Raw genomic sequence first — 20,951 nt, forward strand, 5'->3', positions numbered from 1 at the left:
AATATTGATTGTAGTAACATATACTGTATCTGATACAAATTAACAAACCACTTTCTATATAGTAAAACAAGCAACATAATACATGTATTTCTCTCTGTGTCTGTTTGGGTATCAAATCAAAAGCGGTTGGAATTAGGTGTTGAATGGATTGCTGCTGCTCTTATACTCCTCATGGTTCCTCCTGCTCCTCTGGTGATGTAGCAGAGCCATCTGCTGGTCAGAGAAGGTTACTGCATGTCTCTTTAAATCCTCGCCAGTTAGTCATTTGGACATCTCCATTCAGACTGATGCTCCATCACTTCCTCTGGTCTTCTGAAACTGCTGTCCTAGAGTATTAGTAGTAGTATTAGTAGTAGTATTAGTAGTAGTAGTGTGTGTGTGTGCATGCATGCAAGTGTGTATTTGTGTGCCAGGTAAAGAGAGAGGCCAGCTGTTAGACCAGGTCACTGTTGATAGCTCAGCTCTGTACTGTAGAGAATCATCCAAGACAAAACAATCTCCAAACACTGATGGCTTATAAAGTTGTATTTCTTTATTTCAACGATATCAGTCTCAGGTGGTGTGAGAGTTCCATTGGGATAGATTCCCACCATTAATATGAGACAACACCGTGGTAACTGGAAGCTACATCCAAATCACTGATTACTACCCACTGGGTAATGGGTTCAACTAACAGACCATAATAAACACATGTATTACTCATCAATCCTTCACTGTGATCTCTGAACCCTGAACCAAATCTTGCGTGAGCATCGCGTTGCCTGTCTGTCCACGAGCGAGTACTGTAGAGATATGTTTAAGGTTTCAACATGGAACATAACATCATAACAACAGTATGCTGATGAACGTTGATTGGTGAAGGTCAGCAAATAGAAAAAAACAGTGTGACTGTGGTAAAATAATAACACTCCTACGTTGCTCTCACAGTGTAGGATAATACAGTGTGATTCTCTCTAACTGGTCTCCTCTCTAACCCCTCCACAAAAATGTTGTCTCATCCAACAACTGAACAATAATCTAATGCATTACTCATCAATTCACTGTAGACATACACTGTGTACAAAACATTAGGAACACCTGCTCTTTCCATGACATAGACTGACCAGGGGAATCCAGGTGAAAGCTATGATCCCTTATTGATGTCACTTGTTAAATCCACTTCAATCAGTGTAGATGAAGGGGAGGAGAAAGGTTAAAGAAGGATGTGTGCCATTCAGAGGGTGAATGGGAAAGACAAAAGATTTAAGTGCCTTTGGACGTTGTATGGTAATAGGTGCAGGGCGCACTGGTTTGTGTAAAGAACTGCAACGCCGCTGGGTTTTTCATGCTCAACTGTTTCCTGTGTGGATCAAGAATGGTCCACCACCCAAAGGACATCCAGCCAACTTGACACAACTTTGGGAAGCATTGGAGTCAACATGAGCCAGCATCCCTATGGAACGCTTTGACACTGTGTAGAGTCCATGGCACGACGAATTGAGGCTGTTCTGAGGTGTTCTTAAAATTTTGTTCACTCAATTTTGAAGTTTCAACACAAAACATATAATTTGATTGTGCAATTTGATTGATTAAGAACAGGAACTGATGTGTGGTAAATACAGTATGGTTCTCTCTGTTCAATAGTAGACCTCCTACAACATTGAGTAAAAGTCTCACTCAGATCTTTAGAGTTCTCAGTCTCTGACTCCTCCCAACGACCCCCTGATCCACCTCAACCCTCTCCATTCTAAAAGCCTGCAGTGCACATTCAATCATCTACGTTGGTTTGGAATTCTGGCCTACGTCTCATCAAGATCTTTACAGACCTCCCTCCCCTCATTCTCTAGACAAAGCAGACAGGACAATAAATTATTCTGGCCTGTTTTCCCCATGTTCACCATGCCACTCACCACGGCACAGTGGACAGTAGAGCTGATCTGGTTCTACACATGGACTGTGATGGTGAATCATATCAGATTGTGGAGAAGCCAACTTGATGAGTTTCTCCTGACCCAGCTCAACACTCCTATCAGTGCCCTCTGACCTCTCCCCTCTCGTACCAGTCTCTTCTGGAACACTGAGTGAGCTTTACTGACCTCTTTCAAGTTCTGTCTCAGTCTCTCCATTTCTCCATCCTTCTCCTCCATCTGTCTATTCTTCTCCTCCATCTGTCTGCTGAACTCCCTCTCCATCTTTGTCTGTGAGATCATGATGTTCCTCTGTAACTCAGGTAGGACTATCTTCATCAGGTTTCTCTCTGCTTCAACTCTGACCTCTCCTTCATAGTTCTCCATCATCTCCTCTATCTCCTGTCTGTGTCTCTCCTCCATCTCTCTCCTCTCATTCTCTCTCTTCTCTCTAAATCTCTCCAGCTTTCTCTCCATCCCCTCCCTCCTATCAGACTCTCTCTTCAGCTCTCTCTCCAGCTCTCTTTTCTTCTCCTCATCACCCTCTTCTTTCACCTGTCTCTCCAGTTCAGTGGTTCTTTCACTGAGTGTTCTGATATCTCCTTCATGTTCCTGGATCACTCCCTCTATCTTCCTCAGCGAGTCCTGCAACTCCTTCTGAAGCCTATCTCTCACCTCTCTCTCCTCCCTCTGTTTCCTCTCCTCTTTCTCCCTCTGGATCTTTCCCTCCATCTCTCTGACCTGGTCCTCTGCCTCCTGGTAAGTCTGACTGCTGTAGAATCTCTCTCTATTTCCTACCACCATCTCCTCTACCTGCTCCAGCAGCTCTGGGACCTGAGTGCCATGGGCCCTGTCCTTAATGTTGAGGACGTGGTACCTGCTCCCACATTTCTCTACAAGCTGCTGGAGGTCCTGACTCCCTGCTTGGAGAAACTCCTCAATGCTCTGCTCTTTCAGGCCATCAGCATGGATTAATAGCATCACAGTGTGTTCCCAACAACCCTCCCCAAACATCTCCTCTATTCTCTCCAGCACCCCTCTCTCCTCCCCATTAGAGGGCTCCACTGGTATGACCAGGAGGAAGGCGTGCGGTCCCGGGGCAGACAGACGGACACAGAGCCCCACATCCTGTCTCATCTCCTCCAGAGAGAGTCCAGGACAGAACCAGTCTGGAGTGTCCACCAGCACCAACCGTCTCCCACACACATCCCCCTCTTTCCTCTTACTCCTCTGGGTCACTGCAGAGGGGCTGGCCTGGGCCCCAAACTCCTCTCTGCCCAAGATGGTGTTTCCTGCTGCACTCCTCCCAGCCCCAGTCCTCCCCAGCAGCACCAGTCTCAGCTCAGACACACTGGGAGACACTGGGGAGTCTGGACTGCTGCTCTCTCCTCCCACTGCAACACAACACAACACACAGCACTGTTCAACACACTGACTCTCTGGATAATGTACAACACAGTGTCAAATATAATGTAAGCTACATCCATAACTCACTGCCTGGAGGAATTAACTCCATGCTGTTTCTCCTCCTCAGTGGAAGTGTGGGGTCTGTACCTGAGGTCTCTCCTCCCACTGAAACACAACATAGAGAACTGGTCAACATACTGACTCATCAGAGACACATTTAAAAACATAGTATACACAAACTACAAATACATTACACATCATAGTGAAATATAGATTATTGAAGAAAATAGAGAATATCAAGATTCATGACAGTTTGAGGCAACATTGACAACTCACTAAGTGAAGGATGGTCACCTATAGACTAGAAACAGTATGAGAAAACAGGACAATATTGATAAGTCACTATATGGAGGACCATCCATGCTGTGTCTCCTCCTGACTGGGAGTATGGAACCTGTATCTGAGGTGTCTCCATGTTCGAAAACAATAAATAACATCCATTTAGAATAGGAACATTTACCTCAGTGACACATGAAGGCACATAGACCTACTTAAGGGTAGTTCTGGGTTTCTATTTAAATGTTAATGTTAAGTATCACATTTCTCACTCACCAGTCATCTGGGCTGAGGTCTCTCTTCTCAGTCTCTCTACCTCAGTCTTCACATCACATATCTGTTGAGCTGAAATAACAAAGGAAGACTAACATCTGAATTCTATGTTAAAGACTTTAGACAGAAATATGATGCAGAGGGAAAGTGATGTAAAACAATATTCCTGAGAATTGAGGAAAGTACAGTAGGTTAAATATATTAATGGTTGTAATAATCTTACCCAGTTCAGCATTTTCATTGTTGACATCCTCCACTTGTTTGTCTCTTTCCTTTAACTGCTTCTCTCTCTCCTCTAGTAGTTTATATTTCTCTTCTAGTTCCTGCCTCCTCTCTTTTAGTTCATTTTCTTTTTCTTCTAGTAGTTTGTCCTTCTCTCCCAGTCTATAGTTTCTGTCCTCTAGTTGATGGTCTTTTTCCTTTATTTTATTGTCTTTGTCTCCTAGTTCAACCTTCTTCTCCTTTATTTCATTATCTTTTCCCTCCAGTAGTCTCTCTTTCTCTCTCACTTCCTGGGTCATATCATCCAGTTGTTTGTCTTTCTCCTCTAGTTGTTTCATCATCTCATCTCTTAATATCTCTTTTAATTCTTTTTCCATCTTCAACTCTAGAGAAAGTAATTAACGTATTTAATTGGTTGTTTGATTAAGCAATTAATTCATTTATTCAATAGTATGCCTATAAAGACATATTATCATTTGATGGAAGTGGTACAATAATTGTTTTGTACAGTTATCTGAGTTGAACCGATCATCAACTGATCTATTGACTATTTGATACATTACCAAATGAATTAGTCTGAAAAAAGGAATAACATCACTAATGTTTCCTGAACCAATCCTCTCTCCTCCAGACTCTCTCATACTTACCAAGCTCAACAGCTGATGCCTCCCTCTTCAGCTTGTCCTCCTGGGTCTCATGTTGTAAATAGTCTGAACCTGACAATATGGTGTAAAAAAGAGAGGTGAGATATGTCTGGTAGACTACATCACTATATACAGAACAAACAGGAACAATCCGATTTTTCCTGTCACTCAAACCTCCCTCATGTAGGGGCTGTGGGCACCAATACGATCTGATTAACTTCATTAATAATATATTTTTTACATTCTTGGCCTACTTCTGTTCCAATTAATTATTTATATTTTTTTGTGATAACAAGCATTGGGCTATATGGCAGATACTGTATATTGTGGCAGGAGGCAGGGTTCTATAGTATATTTAAATTCAGTAAAATTTAAAGAATGTCTTTACATAATAATCCAACCTACCTTGAGAACATTTGGGGAGAGTATTGATAAATCTAAAGAAACAGATATCATTTGTAGCCTTGATGAAGACACAATGCTGTTCCAAGGCTTGTACCTCCTTTAAGTATCAGATTAACACTCTGGTCTGTTCTTTGTCTTGTCTTATTGGTTGTCAATAAACAAAAAAGACAAATAAGTAATTACTCACCTATAGCTGATCATCCATTATCCAAGATGGAGAGTCATGAATAATGATAATGTAAAACAGAATGCATTAGTTTTATTGTTAATTTCTGTCTCATTACATAATTTAAAGAAATACCATACATCATATTGGAATGACTGTTCATCACATTAATTACTAATGTACATCTAGGGAAAGGGATGTAATCAGTGCTACTATGTGAGCAGTCTGAGAATGACTGAATGCTTCATACTAGGACATCAAATTGAATTCAAGATGATTCCATTTTAATTTTGGTGTGTGAATTGTTGAACTCTGTGGCAGATATATTGTGTGAGGGCTATGTGAAATGTTGAGCTATATGGCAGATATATTGTTGGAGGACTATGGTATGTAAATTCAGGAAATTTTGAAGAACATCTATACATCATAATCCAACCTACCTTGAGTACATTTGGGGAGAGTAATGATAAATCTAAAGAAACTGATTTAATTTGTAGCCTTGAAGAAGACACACTGCTGTTCACAAGGCCTTTACTTATTCATAGTATCAGATTAACACTCTGGTCTGTTCTTTATCTTGTGTTATTGGTTGTCAATAAACAAAAAAGACTAATAAGTAATTACTCACAGCTTGCTGATAATCCATAATCCAAGATGGAGAGTCATGAATAATGATCATGTAAAGGAGAATGCATTAGTCATTATTTTTAATTGAATTTCTGTCTCATTACATGATTTAATGAAATACCATACATCATATTGGAATGACTTTTCATCACATTCATTACTAATGTACATCTAGGGAAAGGGATGTAATCAGTGCTACTATGTGAGCAGTCTGATAATTACTGAATGCTTCATACTAGGACATCAAGCTGAATTCAACTGATTCCATTTTAATTTTGGTGTGTTAATTGTTGAGCTCTATGGCAGATATATTGTGGGAGGGCTATGTGAAATGTTGAGCTTTATGAATTACATATTGTGGGAGGGCTATGGAATTGGTCCTGATCATCCATTATCCAAGATGAGAGTAATGAATAATGATAATGTATTACTAAATGTATTAGTTATTACAGTTACATTCAATCCATTCTTTCACATTACATTATTCTATCAAATACCATATATCATATTGCAATGACTGTTCATCACATTCATTACTAATGATCATCTAGTTGAAGGGATGTAATCAGTGCTACTATGTGAGCAGTCTGAGAATGTCTGAATGCTTCATACTAGGACATCAAGCTGAATTCAAGCTGATTCTGTGTTAATTTTGGAGTGTTAATTGTTGAGATCTATGGCAGAAATATTGTGGGAGGGCTATGTGAAATGTTGAACTCTGTGGCAGATATTTTGTGGGAGGACTATGGTATGTAAATTCAGGATAATTTGAAGAACATCTATACATCATAATCCAACCTACCTTGAGAACATTTGGGGATAGTATTGATAAATATAAAGAAACTGATTTAATTTGTAGCCTTGAAGAAGACACACTGCTGTTCACAAGGCCTGTACTTATTCATTGTATCAGATTAACACTCTGGTCTGTTCTTTGTCTTGTGTTATTGGTTGTCAATAAACAAAAAAGACAAATAAGTAATTACTCACGTCTTGCTGATAATCCATTATCCAAGATGGAGAGTCATGAATAATGATCATGTAAAACAGAATGCATTGGTCATTATTGCTCATTGAATTTTCTGTCACATTACATTATTCAATCAAATACCATAAATCATATTGCAATGACTGTTCATCACATTCATTACTAATGTACATCTAGGGAAAGGGATGTAATCAGTGCTACTATGTGAGCAGTCTTAGAATGTCTGAATTCTTCATACTAGGACATCAAACTGAATTCAAGCTGATTCCGTGTTAATTTTGGAGTGTGAAATGTTGACCTCTATGGCAGATATACTGTGGGAGGCTATGTGAAATGTTGACCTCTATGGCAGAAATATTGTGGGAGGGCTATGGTATGTAAATTTAGGATAATTTGAAGAATATCTATACATCATAATCCAACCTACCTTGAGAACATTTGGGGAGAGTACTGATAAATGTAAAGAAACTGATTTAATGTGTAGTCTTGAAGAAGACACATTGCTGTTCACAAGGCCTGTACTTTTTATTGTATCAGATTAACAATCTGGTCTGTTCTTTGTCTTGTGCTATTGGTTGTCAATAACCAAAAAAGACAAATAAGTAATTACTCACCTTCTACCCATGCTGATCATCCATTATCCAAGATGGAGAGTCATGAATAATGATAATGTAAAACAGAATGCATTAGTTATTATTGTTCATTGAATTTCTGTCTCATTACATAATTTAATGAAATACCATACATCATATTGGAATGACTTTTCATCACATTCATTACTAATATACATCTAGGGAAAGGGATGTAATCAGTGCTACTATGTGAGCAGTCTGAGAATTACTGAATGCTTCATAATAGGACATCAAATTGAATTCGAGCTGATTCCGTGTTAATTATGGAGTGTGAAATGTTGAGCTCTATGGCATATATTTTGTGGTAGGGCTATGGTATGTAATTTCAGGATAATTTGAAGAACATCTATACATCATAATCCAACCTACCTTGAGAACATTTGGGGAGAGTATTGATTAACGTAAAGAAACTGAATTAATTTGTAACCTTGAAGAAGACACAATGCTGTTCCCAAGGCCTGTACCTCCTTATAGCATCAGATTAACACTCTGGTCTGTTCTTTGTCTTGTGTTATTGGTTGTCAATAAACAAAAAAGACAAATAAGTAATTACTCACCCATAACTGAACATCCATTATCCAAGATGGAGAGTCATGAATAATGATCATGTAAAACAGAATGCATTAGTCATTATTGTTCATTGAATTTCTGTCTCATTACATAATTTATTGAAATACCATACATCATACTGCAATGTCTGTTCATCACATTCATTACAAATGTACATCTAGGGAAAGTGATGTACTCAGTGCTACTATGTGAGCAGTCTTTGAATGTCTGAATGCTTCATACTAGGACATCAAAAATAGTTCAAGCTGATTCAGTGTTAACTTTGGAGTGTGAAATGTTGACCTCTATGGCAGATATTTTTGTGGGAGGGCTATGGTATGTAAATTCAGGATAATTTGAAGAACATTTATACATACAGTGAGGGAAAAAAGTATTTGATCCCCTTCTGATTTTGTACGTTTGCCCAATGACAAAGAAATGATCAGTCTATAATTTTAATGGTAGATTTATTTGAACAGTGAGAGACAGAATAACAACAAAAAAATCCAGAAAAACGCATGTCAAAAATGTTATAAATTGATTTGCATTTTAATGAGGGAAATAAGTATTTGACCCCCTCTCAATCAGAAAGATTTCTGGCTCCCAGGTGTCTTTTATAAAGGTAACGAGCTGAGATTAGGAGCACACTCTTAAAGGGAGTGCTCCTAATCTCAGTTTGTTACCTGTATAAAAAGACAAATGTCCACAGAAGCAATCAATCAATCAGATTCCAAACTCTCCACCATGGCCAAGACGAAAGAGCTCTCCAAGGATGTCAGGGACAAGATTGTAGACCTACACAAGGCTGGAATGGGCTACAAGACCATCGCCAAGCAGCTTGGTGAGAAGGTGACAACAGTTGGTGCGATTATTCGCAAATGGAAGAAACACAAAATAACTGTCAATCTCCCTCGGCCTGGGGCTCCATGCAAGATCTCATCTCGTGGAGTTGCAATGATCATGAGAATGGTGAGGAATCAGCCCAGAACTACACGGGAGGATATTGTCAATGATCTCAAGGCAGCTGGGACCATAGTCACCAAGAAAACAATTGGTAACACACTATGCCGTGAAGGACTGAAATCCTGCAGCGCCCGCAAGGTCCCCCTGCTCAAGAAAGCACATATACATGCCCGTCTGAAGTTTGCCAATGAACATCTGAATGATTCAGAGGAGAACTGGATGAAAGTGTTGTGGTCAGATGAGACCAAAATGGAGCTCTTTGGCATCAACTCAACTGGCCATGTTTGGAGGAGGAGGAATGCTGCCTATGACTCCAAGAACACCATCCCCACCGTCAAGGTGGAAACATTATGCTTTGCGGGTGTTTTTCTGCTAAGGGGACAGGATAACTTCACCGCATCAAAGGGACGATGGACGGGCCCATGTACCGGCAAATCTTGGGTGAGTACCTCCTCCCCTCAGCCAGGGCATTGAAAATGGGTCGTGGATGGGTATTCCAGCATGAAAATGACCCAAAAAACACGGCCAAGGCAACAAAGGAGTGGCTCAAGAAGAAGCACATTAAGGTCCTGGAGTGGCCTAGCCAGTCTCCAGATCTTAATCCCATAGAAAATCTGTGGAGGGAGCTGAAGGTTCGAGTTGCCAAATGTCAGCCTCGAAACCTTAATGACTAGGAGAAGATCTGCAAAGAGGAGTGGGACAAAATCCCTCCTGAGATGTGTGCAAACGTGGTGGCCAACTACAAGAAACGTCTGACCTCTGTGATTGCCAACAAGGGTTTTGCCACCAAGTACTAAGTCATGTTTTGCAGAGGGGTCAAATACTTATTTCCCACATTAAAATGCAAATCAATTTATAACATTTTTGACATGCGTTTTTCTGGATTTCTTTGTTGTTATTCTGTCTCTCACTGTTCAAATAAACCTACCATTAAAATTATAGACTCATAATTTCTTTGTCAGTGGGCAAACGTACAAAATCAGCAGGGGATCAAATACTTTTTTCCCTCACTGTAATTCTCAGTGCTACTTTGTGAGCAGTCTTAGAATGTCTGAATGCTTCATACTAGGACATCAAGCTGAATTCAAGTTGTTCCATTTTATTTTGGTGTGTGAATTGTTGAGCTCTGTGGCAGATATATTGTGGGAGGGCTATGTGAAATGTTGAACTATATGGCATATATATTGTGGGAGGGCTATGGTATGTATTTTCAGGATAATTTGAAGAATATCTATACATCATAATCCAACCTACCTTGAAAGCATTTGGGGAGAGTAATGATAAATGTAAAGAAACTGATTTAATTTGTAGCCTTGAAGAAGACACACTGCTGTTCACAAGGCCTGTACTTATTCATAGGATCAGATTAACACTCCGGTCTTTTCTTTGTCTTGTGTTATTGGTTGTCAATAAACAAAAAAAACAAATAAGAAATTACTCACAAGTATCTGATCATCCATTATCCAAGATGGAGAGTCATGAATAATGATCATGTAAAACAGAATGCATTAGTTATTATTGTTCATTGAATTTCTGTCTCATTATATAATTTAATGAAATACCATAAATCATAATGGAATGACTGTTCATCACATTCATTACTAATGTACATCTAGGGAAAGGGATGTAAACAGTGCTACTATGTGAGCAGTCTGAGAATGACTGAATGCTTCATACTATGACATCAAGCTGAATTCAAGCTAATTCCAGTTTAATTTTGGTGTGTGAATTGTTGAGCTCTATGGCAGATATATTGTGGGAGGGCTATGTGAAATGTTGAGCTCTATGGCAGATATATTGTGGGTGGCTATGGTATTGCTCCTGATCATCCATTATCCAAGATGGAGAGTAATGAATAATGATAATGTATAACAAAATGTATGAGTCATTACAGTTACATTCAATCCAAATTCTGTCACATTACATTATTCAATCAAATACCATACATCATACTGCAATGACTGTTCATCACATTCATTACTAATATACATCTAGGGAAAGGGATGTAATCAGTGCTACTATGTGAGAAGTCTGAGAATGTCTGAATGTTTCATACTAGGACATAACACCGAATTCAAGCTGATTTTGTGTTAATTTTGGAGTGTGAAATGTTGAGCTTTATGGCAGATATATTGTGGGAGGGCTATGTGAAATGTTGACCTCTATGGCAGATATGTTATGGGAGGGCTATGGTATGTAAATTCAGGATAATTTGAAGAACATCTATATATCATAATCCAACCTACCTTGAGAACATTTGGAGAGAGTAATGATAAATGTAAAGAAACTGATTTAATTTGTAGCCTTGAAGACACACTGCTGTTCACAAGGCCTGTACTTCTTTATAGTATCAGATTAACACTCTGGTCTGTTCTTTGTCTTGTGTTATAGGTTGTCAATAAACCAAACAGACAAATAAGTAATTACTCCCCAAATGCTGATCATCCATTATCCAAGAATGTATTAGTTATTATCAATACCTTCAAATCACCATCTGTCACATTATAATATCAAATACCATAGTGATGTGAAATACATCAGAGGGGTATGGGTGTTCATCACATTCATTACTAATGAGAATCAAGGGACTTGACCAGTAATATTGGAATGCTTCAAATGATTTAGGACATCAAGCTCAAAACTCAGAGTGATTGAAATATGCATTCTAACTAGTTGATATTCAGAATTCATCTAGTCTATTCATCTGTAACTCCTACTATGAAGTCCTACCTACATGAGAAAGTAGAAGTGTTCTGTACAGGGAAAGAGACTGGTTGTTATTGTTGTTGTTTAGGTGTTTAGAAACATTACTGGAGTTATAGAACACTTACCTCTTCTGACCCTTAAACACACTGCATCCTCCTCCTTCTGTTCTCCATGGATGACCTGACATATGTAGACTCCATCATCTGACTCCCTGATGTCTCTCAGCCTCAGAGACACGTTGCCTCTCTCCAGCTCCTGGGTGATCAGACTCACTCTGCCCTCATAGCCACTCCTCTCTGTCACCTGGCCATTCTTATACAGGTAAATACACTCTGTCTCTTTAAACCACCTGATCGTCATGGCAACATCACTGGCCTCAGGTGAGAGGTGACATGGGAGTGTGACATCTTCACCAACATCAGCCCTTACATGGTCTTCTGAGGTGAGTTTAAACTGAGCTGTTCAGAAAGAGAGAACATTTCTGGTTTAATGACCATCTGTGTCAGGAAAACAAAATACTCTCAGTACATTTATAAACACAGCGGAATTAAAAACTACAATAGACATACAACAACCAGGACCATGTCAATTCTAAAATACAACATATTCATTTGAAGGAAAGTATATATATGTCATAGAAGAATGTGAATGCTACTATCTGGAATGATATTATCCCATTTGTTCCCAAATCTTTCCCAGACATGCCACTATACAAATCTTATGCTACTACTAACCCTAACATGTAATCCATTTTGCTTATTTTTTCATTCATTGAAAAGTATGTACAAAATTGTGACATACAGTGCTCTGCTTATAATAAAAATGTACAGATATTTACCCCTATTCTTCAGCCTCAATATCTATAAACCTAAGCCCACTTACCCACACACTTAAACTCAATGACCCACACACCCCAGCCCTGTTACCCCCATGCCCTAACCCCAACACCTACATGACAATACCCTCAAATGTATACAATGAAGTACCGATACACCCATATTATGGCCCTAAGTGCCCTACTTGTTACTCAATACCACAGTTCCTTTGCCAATACACCTCATCCCTGTTACTTGCCAATCTCACCCCTGTTACCCACTTTCCTTAGGCCTGTATTCCCCAAGTCACCAACAGTAACCTATATCCAGCTATTCGCTGCACACCCCAACCCTGTTATTTGCATATGTTAGTCCTGTGACCTCTGACCTGTATACACAAATCATTTCATAGATAAACTCATAGTACAGTGGTATAACACATGTGCCCCAGCCCCATTCACTTTTTCCTACCACAAAAGTTGTTGCCAGATAGGATTTGAATGGGCAATAGACACCCATCCAGACCCATTACCTGTATGAGCCTTGTGTATCCCTACACCCTATGACTCATATAAACCAGGTAAATCCATGGGCATACTCATATAGAACAGGTCTACCCCAGTGCAAGAGACACTAAACAAACCTATTGACATTAAATATCAGTTAAATTATTATACTAATTCAGTTAATGGGTATATACATGGCCAATTCCCCCTGAAATAAGAAAATATGATGTTTTACAGTAAAAATCACTGATTTAAACATTAGTAAAGGCTAATGGATAATGGTAAAATCATCTGTAACATCATTTTGATCAAGTATATCCATAACCCAACTCAACTTGAATCTACTGAAAAAGTAAATAATCTGCCATGATTAAATATATAGAATAAATTAGAGACACTGTATTTTCCCATTGGTCAGAAATGTGTGGCAGGTAGCCTAGCGGTTAAGAGCGTTGGGACAGTAACCGAACAGTCACTGGTTTGAATCCCTGAGCCAACTAGGTAACAAATCTGTTGATGTTCCCTTGAGCAAGTCAAGACACTTAATCCTAATTGCTACTGTAAATCGCTCTGGGTTAATAATTTGATTTATTTGTTGATAAGAACAACTTTAACTTCTCTAGAGCATGTAAAGTACAAACGTTTTTTTTTTCTTCTGTATTGTGACTGATTGGATTAAATGGTTTTTATAATGAAAGGAGACGTTTGGAGGGAGAGGTCACTGTGGAGCAGTAGAGCTGTTTCTCACAGACACAAACTCAGCTACAACTCCTCATGTTCCTAACACATTTCATCCAGTGACAAACATTTACACATAAAGAGAAATAAAACCACAAACACATTTCATTTTCAATAGTTGGTTTAGTACTGTTGTCCTTGATATGTGAAAGAAAAGCTCATAATGAATTCGAATATGGTGACTTACTATGAACTCTGGACTCTGCCATTTTCCCTGCAATAAAAAGAGAAAACATTCATATTCACATCATTACCACCATCTATTCATCAGATTCTCTCATTTTCTCAATCACACAGATAGAAACATCACTTCCTCTTTCTCCAGTCCTCGTTGTTTAAAAACAGGAATGTTGTGTTTAGTTTGGAAAGTGATATATACTGAGATCTCCTCTTACCTTTACTGGTCTTCACGTCCTCCACTTCAGATTAAAAATAGTTTCTTTAAATCCATAACCATACTCTAATATTCCCTATATATGCATATCTACACGTTTTTACAGAACAATTTTCACCTCAGGCCTATACTGAGACAGAAATGTCAATTTCACCTTTGCACAGGCACTTGGGACTAAACTCCTCCCCCCTTGCTTCTCTGCTTGTTAGATAACACAGCCACAAAGTCAGAATTGTCTATAGGCCTGTCGTAACATTTCATGAAAACAAAAATGTACATTTCTGGTCTTAATTTAAGTTTAAGGTTGCATAATGTTAGCAGTGTGGGTTAGGGATAGGTTTAAAATCAGATTTTAAGACTATTAATTGTGGTCCCATGTGCTCAGTTGGTAGAGCATGGCGCTTGCAACAGCAGGGTTGTGGGTTCGATTCGCACGGGGGACCAGTACTAAAAAAGTATGAAAATGTATGCACTCAATATTTTAAATTTCTCTGGATGAGAGCGTCTGCTAAAATGACTAAAATGTAAAAATGGGCAGGGTTTGTGACTTTGTTAACTAGTGACGACCATTAGAGGGATTATGCTATCATACAGCATGGTGCCCTCTTTTATGATCTTATCTCAACCATATTTTAGTTAATCATCTCTAAATTCTAAAACTGTTTCAATTCAAATCAGAAGACAGATCCAGCCAGCAGATGGTAGTGATGGTCTTTAATTATAGTCATATTATCCTGAGCTGTAAAGATTTAACAGTGCGTATCAATATTAGCTTCTCTTATCTCTTTGGACCCATTCACATGAGTCCATGAGTGAAATAGATTCCATGACAGAAATAGTCCCAATGCTTTTCCATCCCCTGCTAACTAAAAGACTGTAGCTGACTGATGATAACTTCCTGTCAGAGAAGAGAGTATCATTGCCACCTGTTGGTCAATGTTGTGAATTTACAAATCAGACAGTTACACATGCTGTCCCATACCAGTAGGCTTAACACACATCCAATTCAGCAAATTCAACACACACACCTCCCTGTATTGAACACACATTGAAAACCAACAGTTTGATCTGGAATGACGCACAGAGCCCGCTTGCACTGCCTGCCCATTTGGGTTAGAGTGAGGGGGCTGGGCTGGGTCTGAATTAGGGGTGTGGGAGATAATTAGGGGACTGGGATAAGGCTGGGGGTAAGGGCTTGGTGTAGTCTGACTGGGGGTAGAGTTAGGGTGCTGGGAGTAAAGGCTGAGTTTTGGTTAGTGTGTACAAAGGACAGGGCTGGGGGTAAGGGCTGTGATTGGGGAGGCTGGGGGAAGAGTTAAGGCGGACATTTTGTGACATAATCCTGTCTCTGAGCTCTACGGGCAATTCCTTCGACCTCATGGCTTGGTTTTTGCTCTGACATGCACTGTCAACTGTGGGACCTTATACAGACAGGTGTGTGCCTTTCCAAACATTGTCCAATCAATTGAATTTACCACAGGTGGACTCCAATCAAGTTGTAGAAACATCTCAAGGATGATCAATGGAAACAGGATTCACCTGAGCTCAATTTCGAGTCTCTTTGATGTGGTGATTTGAAGGAGTCAGGCGCAGGAGGGTAAATCACAGAATAACAGGATTTATTCTGGTATACAGAGTTACGCAATAAAGTGTCAATACAGTTCAGTGCGCAAAACAGGCGCACTGAAACCAAGAAGGCACACAGGAAAAATAACCCAGTGATACAAACTACAAGGAGCTCCACCGAGCTTCACTAATCTCACAATATACAATCACACACAAAGACAAGGGGGCAGAGGGAACACTTATACAGGTACTGATGAGGGGATATGAACCAGGTGTGTGTAATAAACAAGACAAAACAAATGGAATGATGAGATGAGGAGCGGCAGTGGCTAGAAGGCCGGTGACGACGAACGCCGAAGCCTGCCCGAACAAGGAGAGGAGGCAGCCTCGGAGGAAGTCGTGACAGTCTCAAATCAAAGAGTCTGAATAGTTATGTAAATAAGGTAGTTATGTTTTAATTTTTTTTACATATTTGCTAACATTTCTAAAAACCTGCTGTTGCTTCGTCTTTTTGGGGTATTGTGTGTAGATTGATGAATATTGTATTTTTTAAATCCATTTTAGAATAAGGCTGTAATATAACAAAATGTGGAAAAAGGGAAGGGGTTTGAATACTTTCCGAATGCACTGTATACTACATACTATTAGTTAATTTTAGTATACTGTAAACAAACGGCATCCTTTCAGTTGAGTGTGCTAGCGCTTCGCCTGTCTACCGGAAGATGATGCTGTTGCTATGCAACTTCTTTCTAGCTTGTTAGCATAGCTAACAAATGACTAGCTAGATATCTTACGACTTCATTTACAATAATAATAATATGCCATTTAGCAGACGCTTTTATCCAAAGCGACTTACAGTCATGTGTGCATACATTTTTACGTATGGGTGGTCCCGGGGATCGAAACCCACTACCCTGGCGTTTCAAGCGCCATGCTCTACCAATTGAGCTACAGAGGACAATGTCCATTGAGAATGCACAACGACTATACCACTTAGCTAAGCTAAGAATGATGTGAATAATCATGTCAATAAACATTGGATAGTTAGTTAGATAGCATATAGTTAATATACTGGCAAGTTCTGTATCCAATCTTCAAGGAAAACAGATTAAAAGGGAAACGTGTTGCACTCGTGGTGGATAAACTGTATATCGACAACCAAAAGTTCTAATAGAGGAGTCGAATAATGGAGCACCCAATACTAGCAATGATAGGAATTGTAATATTAAAGAACATTTATAGTAAGTATAGTATTTTATAAAAGGATAAAACGATATAACAAGAAAAGATAACAAGCAGAATAATACATCTTTAAATACAAATAATTAGAACATAGCTTTTTTGGCGGGCGGTTGTTGTTTTGGCGGATGGTTGTTGTGGTTGGTCCTGTGTTCTCTCTGGCGTCCTTTCCCCCTTTTGGCAGGTGTGGATGCGGGTGCGTTTGCACGCTCGGCCCATTTCTTCCGCAGTCAACCATGTGGAGTGCATTTTTGTGTTTGAAAAGGTGTGGCGTTAAGTGAGTGAGAGGGGAAATGGTTGCATATCCCAGAGCCGACGGGGGTCTATGAGCAGGGGTAGTGAGAGAGAGCTTTCAATTCTGTGTAGATGAGGGATATACATTTTTAAATATAGTATACATCTAATCTAATTTTTTATTGTCCTATCATGATGGAAAGATCCCTAACCCTATATCCTGGACACCCACCTGAGCGACCCATACACCAAAGAGAAGTTCCCATCTCTTTTATGGATCTGAGTATGCAGCCTAAACTGAGAACTAAATGCGGTCAGAGACCTACTTGAGCAGCATCGCCCCCTCAAGATTCTGAGCCTGCCTGGCAGGGTTGGTCCTACAAAGCCAGAGCCCCCTGATGGGAGAGCATTATATACAAGGAAATTCTCAAAGCTGCTAATGAGAACCTTGACGACCTTTTACCTAGCCGGTGTGGATTCCGGTGGGGTACCCCCACCCAGGTAGTGGTAGTGCTGGCAACACTGGCTGCAGTAACCCATGGGGAGGGGGTCACACTCGGACAATCAGAGAGGGGGTTTATCATTGTGGCCCAGGTGGTTCAAAATAATCAAAGGTCTGACTGTACGGAGGTGCTTGGGAAAATGGTTACAACAGGGGATCAGAGTGTTTGTGTCTCAGGTGAAGAGGGTGGATCTGATCTCCATCACCTAGGTCTTGACATAGATTAAGTAGATTAATCAAATCTCATATTGTTGTCAATTTCTGCTCAATCTGCATGCTTTCTCAATCAGCTTTAACTGTATGTGCACTCGTAAATCAGGTCCTTTCTTGAGTTGGGCTCTGGGATATAACAGCCGTTGAGTATCTGATTTTATGGTGGATTGTGGAGGTCAATCGACCGTAAAGGAAATCACACCACAAACAATCACCCACATGCTCTTAAGGAAATTGTGAATGTCATGGATACATTAGAACTAGTAGATATATGGAGGCTTAAATATACTGATCTAGTGAGATATACATGGTGGAGACTCAATCAAGCTAGTCGTATTGACTTCTTTCTTATCTCATTCTCGTTGGCACCAAAAGTTTAAAAAGTGTTAATAGGGGACAGAATGCGGTCGGACCATCATATAATTGGCATATACATTACTCTTACTGAATTTCCACGTGGGCGAGGATATTGGAAATGTTATCAGAGCCTATTGGATGATAATTTATTTATAATTAGAACAAATGAATTTATAACTGACTTTTTCCGACATAACATTGGTACAGCAAATCCACATTGTATGGGACACCTTTAAATGTGCCTTTAGAGGCCATGCAATTCAGTACTCATCTCGAAAACAAAAGCAAGTTAGGTCAAAAGAGTTTATACTAACAAAGGAAATAGAAAGTCTAACAGAACAGATAGATGGCAATAAAAACTGTAACATAGAGGCTCAGAATAAATTAGAGGAAAAACAAAAAGAAATGGAGAAACTTATTCAAGAAAGATCAAGTGTAATATATTATAAAAATAAAGCAAACTGGATGGAATATGGTGAAAAATTCACAAAATTCTTTATTAATCTTCAACATAGGAATGCTACCAAAAAGAACTTAATGAAACTGGTTACAATTGATGGAGTCACCTATGATTCACCAAATGATATTTTGAAGGAGGAAACAAAGTACTTTAAGCATATGTTTTCTTTTCAGTCGCCTCCATCTCCTCTAACTGAAGCTAATTGTAGAGAATTTTTTTCTATTGATAATGTAAAATTAACAGCCATACAGAAAGACTCATGTGAAGGTGAAATTACATAGGAGGAACTTCTGGATGCAATTAAAGACTTTAAGTCCGGGAAAACTCCAGGGTTGGATGGCATACCAGTCGAGGTATAACAAACCTTTTTTGATATACTAAGAGGTTGGTTATTAGCATGTTTTAATCACTCCTATGTAAATGGTAGATTATCTGACACTCAAGAAGAAGGTCTGATCTCTTTATTACTGAAACAGGATACAAGTGGAAAATATAAAGATCCAGTCCATTTAAAAAATTGGAGGCCCCTTACACTTCAGTGTTGTGATGCAAAAATTCTAGCAAAATGTATAGCGCATAGAATTAAAAAGGTATTGTCGGATATTATTCCTTCTAATCAGACAGGTTTTTTACACGGAAGATCAATCAATCAATTTTATTTTATATAGCCCTTCTTACATCAGCTAATATCTCGAAGTGCTGTACAGAAACCCAGCCTAAAACCCCAAACAGCTAGTAATGCAGGTGTAGAAGCACGGTGGCTAGGAAAAACTCCCTAGAAAGGCAAAACCTAGGAAGAAACCTAGAGAGGAACCAGGCTATGAGGGGTGGCCAGTCCTCTTCTGGCTGTGACGGGTGGAGATTATAACAGAACCATGCCAAGATGTTCAAAAATGTTCATAAGTGACAAGCATGGTCAAATAATAATCAGGAATAAATCTCAGTTGGCTTTTCATAGCCGATCATTAAGAGTTTAAAACAGCAGGTCTGGGACAGGTAGGGGTTCCATAACCGCAGGCAGAACAGTTTAAACTGGAATAGCAGCAAGGCCAGGCGGACTGGGGACAGCAAGGAGTCACCACGGCCGGTAGTCCCGACGTATGGTCCTAGGGCTCAGGTCTCTCAGTTGGCTTTTCATAGCCGATCATTAAGAGTTGAAAACAGCAGGTCTGGGACAGGTAGGGGTTTCGTAGCCGCAGGCAGAACAGTTGAAACTGGAATAGCAGCAAGGCCAGGCGGACTGGGGACAGCAAGGTGTCATCATGCCCGGTAGTCCTGACGTATGGTCCTAGGGCTCAGGTTCTCAGAGAGAAAGAGAGAACGAGAGAATTAGAGAGAGCATACTTAAATTCACACAGGACACTGGATAAGACAGGAGAAGTACTCCAGGTATAACCAACTAACCCCAGCCCCCCGACACATAAACTACTGCAGCATAAATACTGGAGGCTGAGACAGGAGCGGTCCGGAGACACTGTGGCCCCATCCGAAGAAACCCCCGGACAGGGCCAAACAGGAAGGATATAACCCCACCCACTCCGCCAAAGCACAGCCCCCGCACCACTAGAGGGATATCCCCAACCACCAACTTACAATCCTGAGACAAGGCCGAGTATAGCCCACAGAGGTCTCCACCACAGCACAAACCAAGAGGGGGGCGCCAACCCAGACAGGAAGATCACGTCAGTAACTCAACCCACTCAAGTGACGCACCCCTCCCAGGGACGGCATGAAAGAGCACCAGCAAGCCAGTGACTCAGCCCCTGCAACAGGGTTAGAGGCAGAGAACCCCAGTGGAGAGGGGAACCGGCCTGGCAGAGACAGCAAGGGCTGTTCGTTGCTCCAGCCTTTCCGTTCACCTTCACACTCCTGGGCCAGACTACACTCAATCATATGACCTACTGAAGAGATAAGTCTTCAGTAAAGACTTAAAGGTTGAGACCGAGTCTGCGTCTCTCACATGGGTAGGCAGACTGTTCCATAAAAATGGAGATCTATAGGAGAAAGCCCTGCCTCCCGCTGTTTGCTTAGAAATTCTAGGGACAATTAGGAGGCCTGCGTCTTGTGACCGTAGCGTACGTATTGGTATGTACGGCAGGACCAACTCGGAAAGATAGGTAGGA

At 40.1% G+C, this 20,951-nt stretch overlaps 1 protein-coding gene and 1 long non-coding RNA gene across 4 annotated transcripts; both read right to left on the reverse strand.

Moving 5' to 3' along the window:
- Window positions 1–510: 510 nt before the first annotated feature.
- Window positions 511–4,319, reverse strand: LOC311117109 (uncharacterized protein). Of its 3 annotated transcripts, none has more exons than XM_084192098.1 (5): window positions 4,126–4,319; window positions 3,906–3,974; window positions 3,697–3,762; window positions 3,381–3,458; window positions 511–3,280 (listed from the first exon to the last, which is right to left on the reverse strand). In XM_084192098.1, exons 2-5 carry the CDS (start codon window positions 3,910–3,912, stop codon window positions 1,947–1,949), a joined length of 1,485 nt encoding a protein of 494 aa, XP_084048224.1. In that variant the 5' UTR covers window positions 3,913–3,974; window positions 4,126–4,319; the 3' UTR covers window positions 511–1,946. The 3 variants fall into 3 exon arrangements, with proteins under 3 accessions (XP_084048224.1, XP_084048223.1, XP_084048225.1); XM_084192097.1 differs by having other exon boundaries at window positions 3,697–3,771; XM_084192099.1 differs by lacking the exon at window positions 3,697–3,762.
- Window positions 4,320–11,869: 7,550 nt separating this feature from the next.
- On the reverse strand, window positions 11,870–14,419 carry LOC311117110. Its single transcript, XR_014611566.1, has 3 exons — window positions 14,259–14,419; window positions 14,051–14,077; window positions 11,870–12,262 (listed from the first exon to the last, which is right to left on the reverse strand). It is a non-coding gene; the product is annotated as an uncharacterized lncRNA (long non-coding RNA).
- Window positions 14,420–20,951: the final 6,532 nt, after the last annotated feature.

Source organism: Coregonus lavaretus (assembly GCF_964263955.1).
Source record: "Coregonus lavaretus genome assembly, contig: HAP1_SCAFFOLD_401, whole genome shotgun sequence".
Classification (NCBI taxonomy): domain Eukaryota; kingdom Metazoa; phylum Chordata; class Actinopteri; order Salmoniformes; family Salmonidae; genus Coregonus; species Coregonus lavaretus.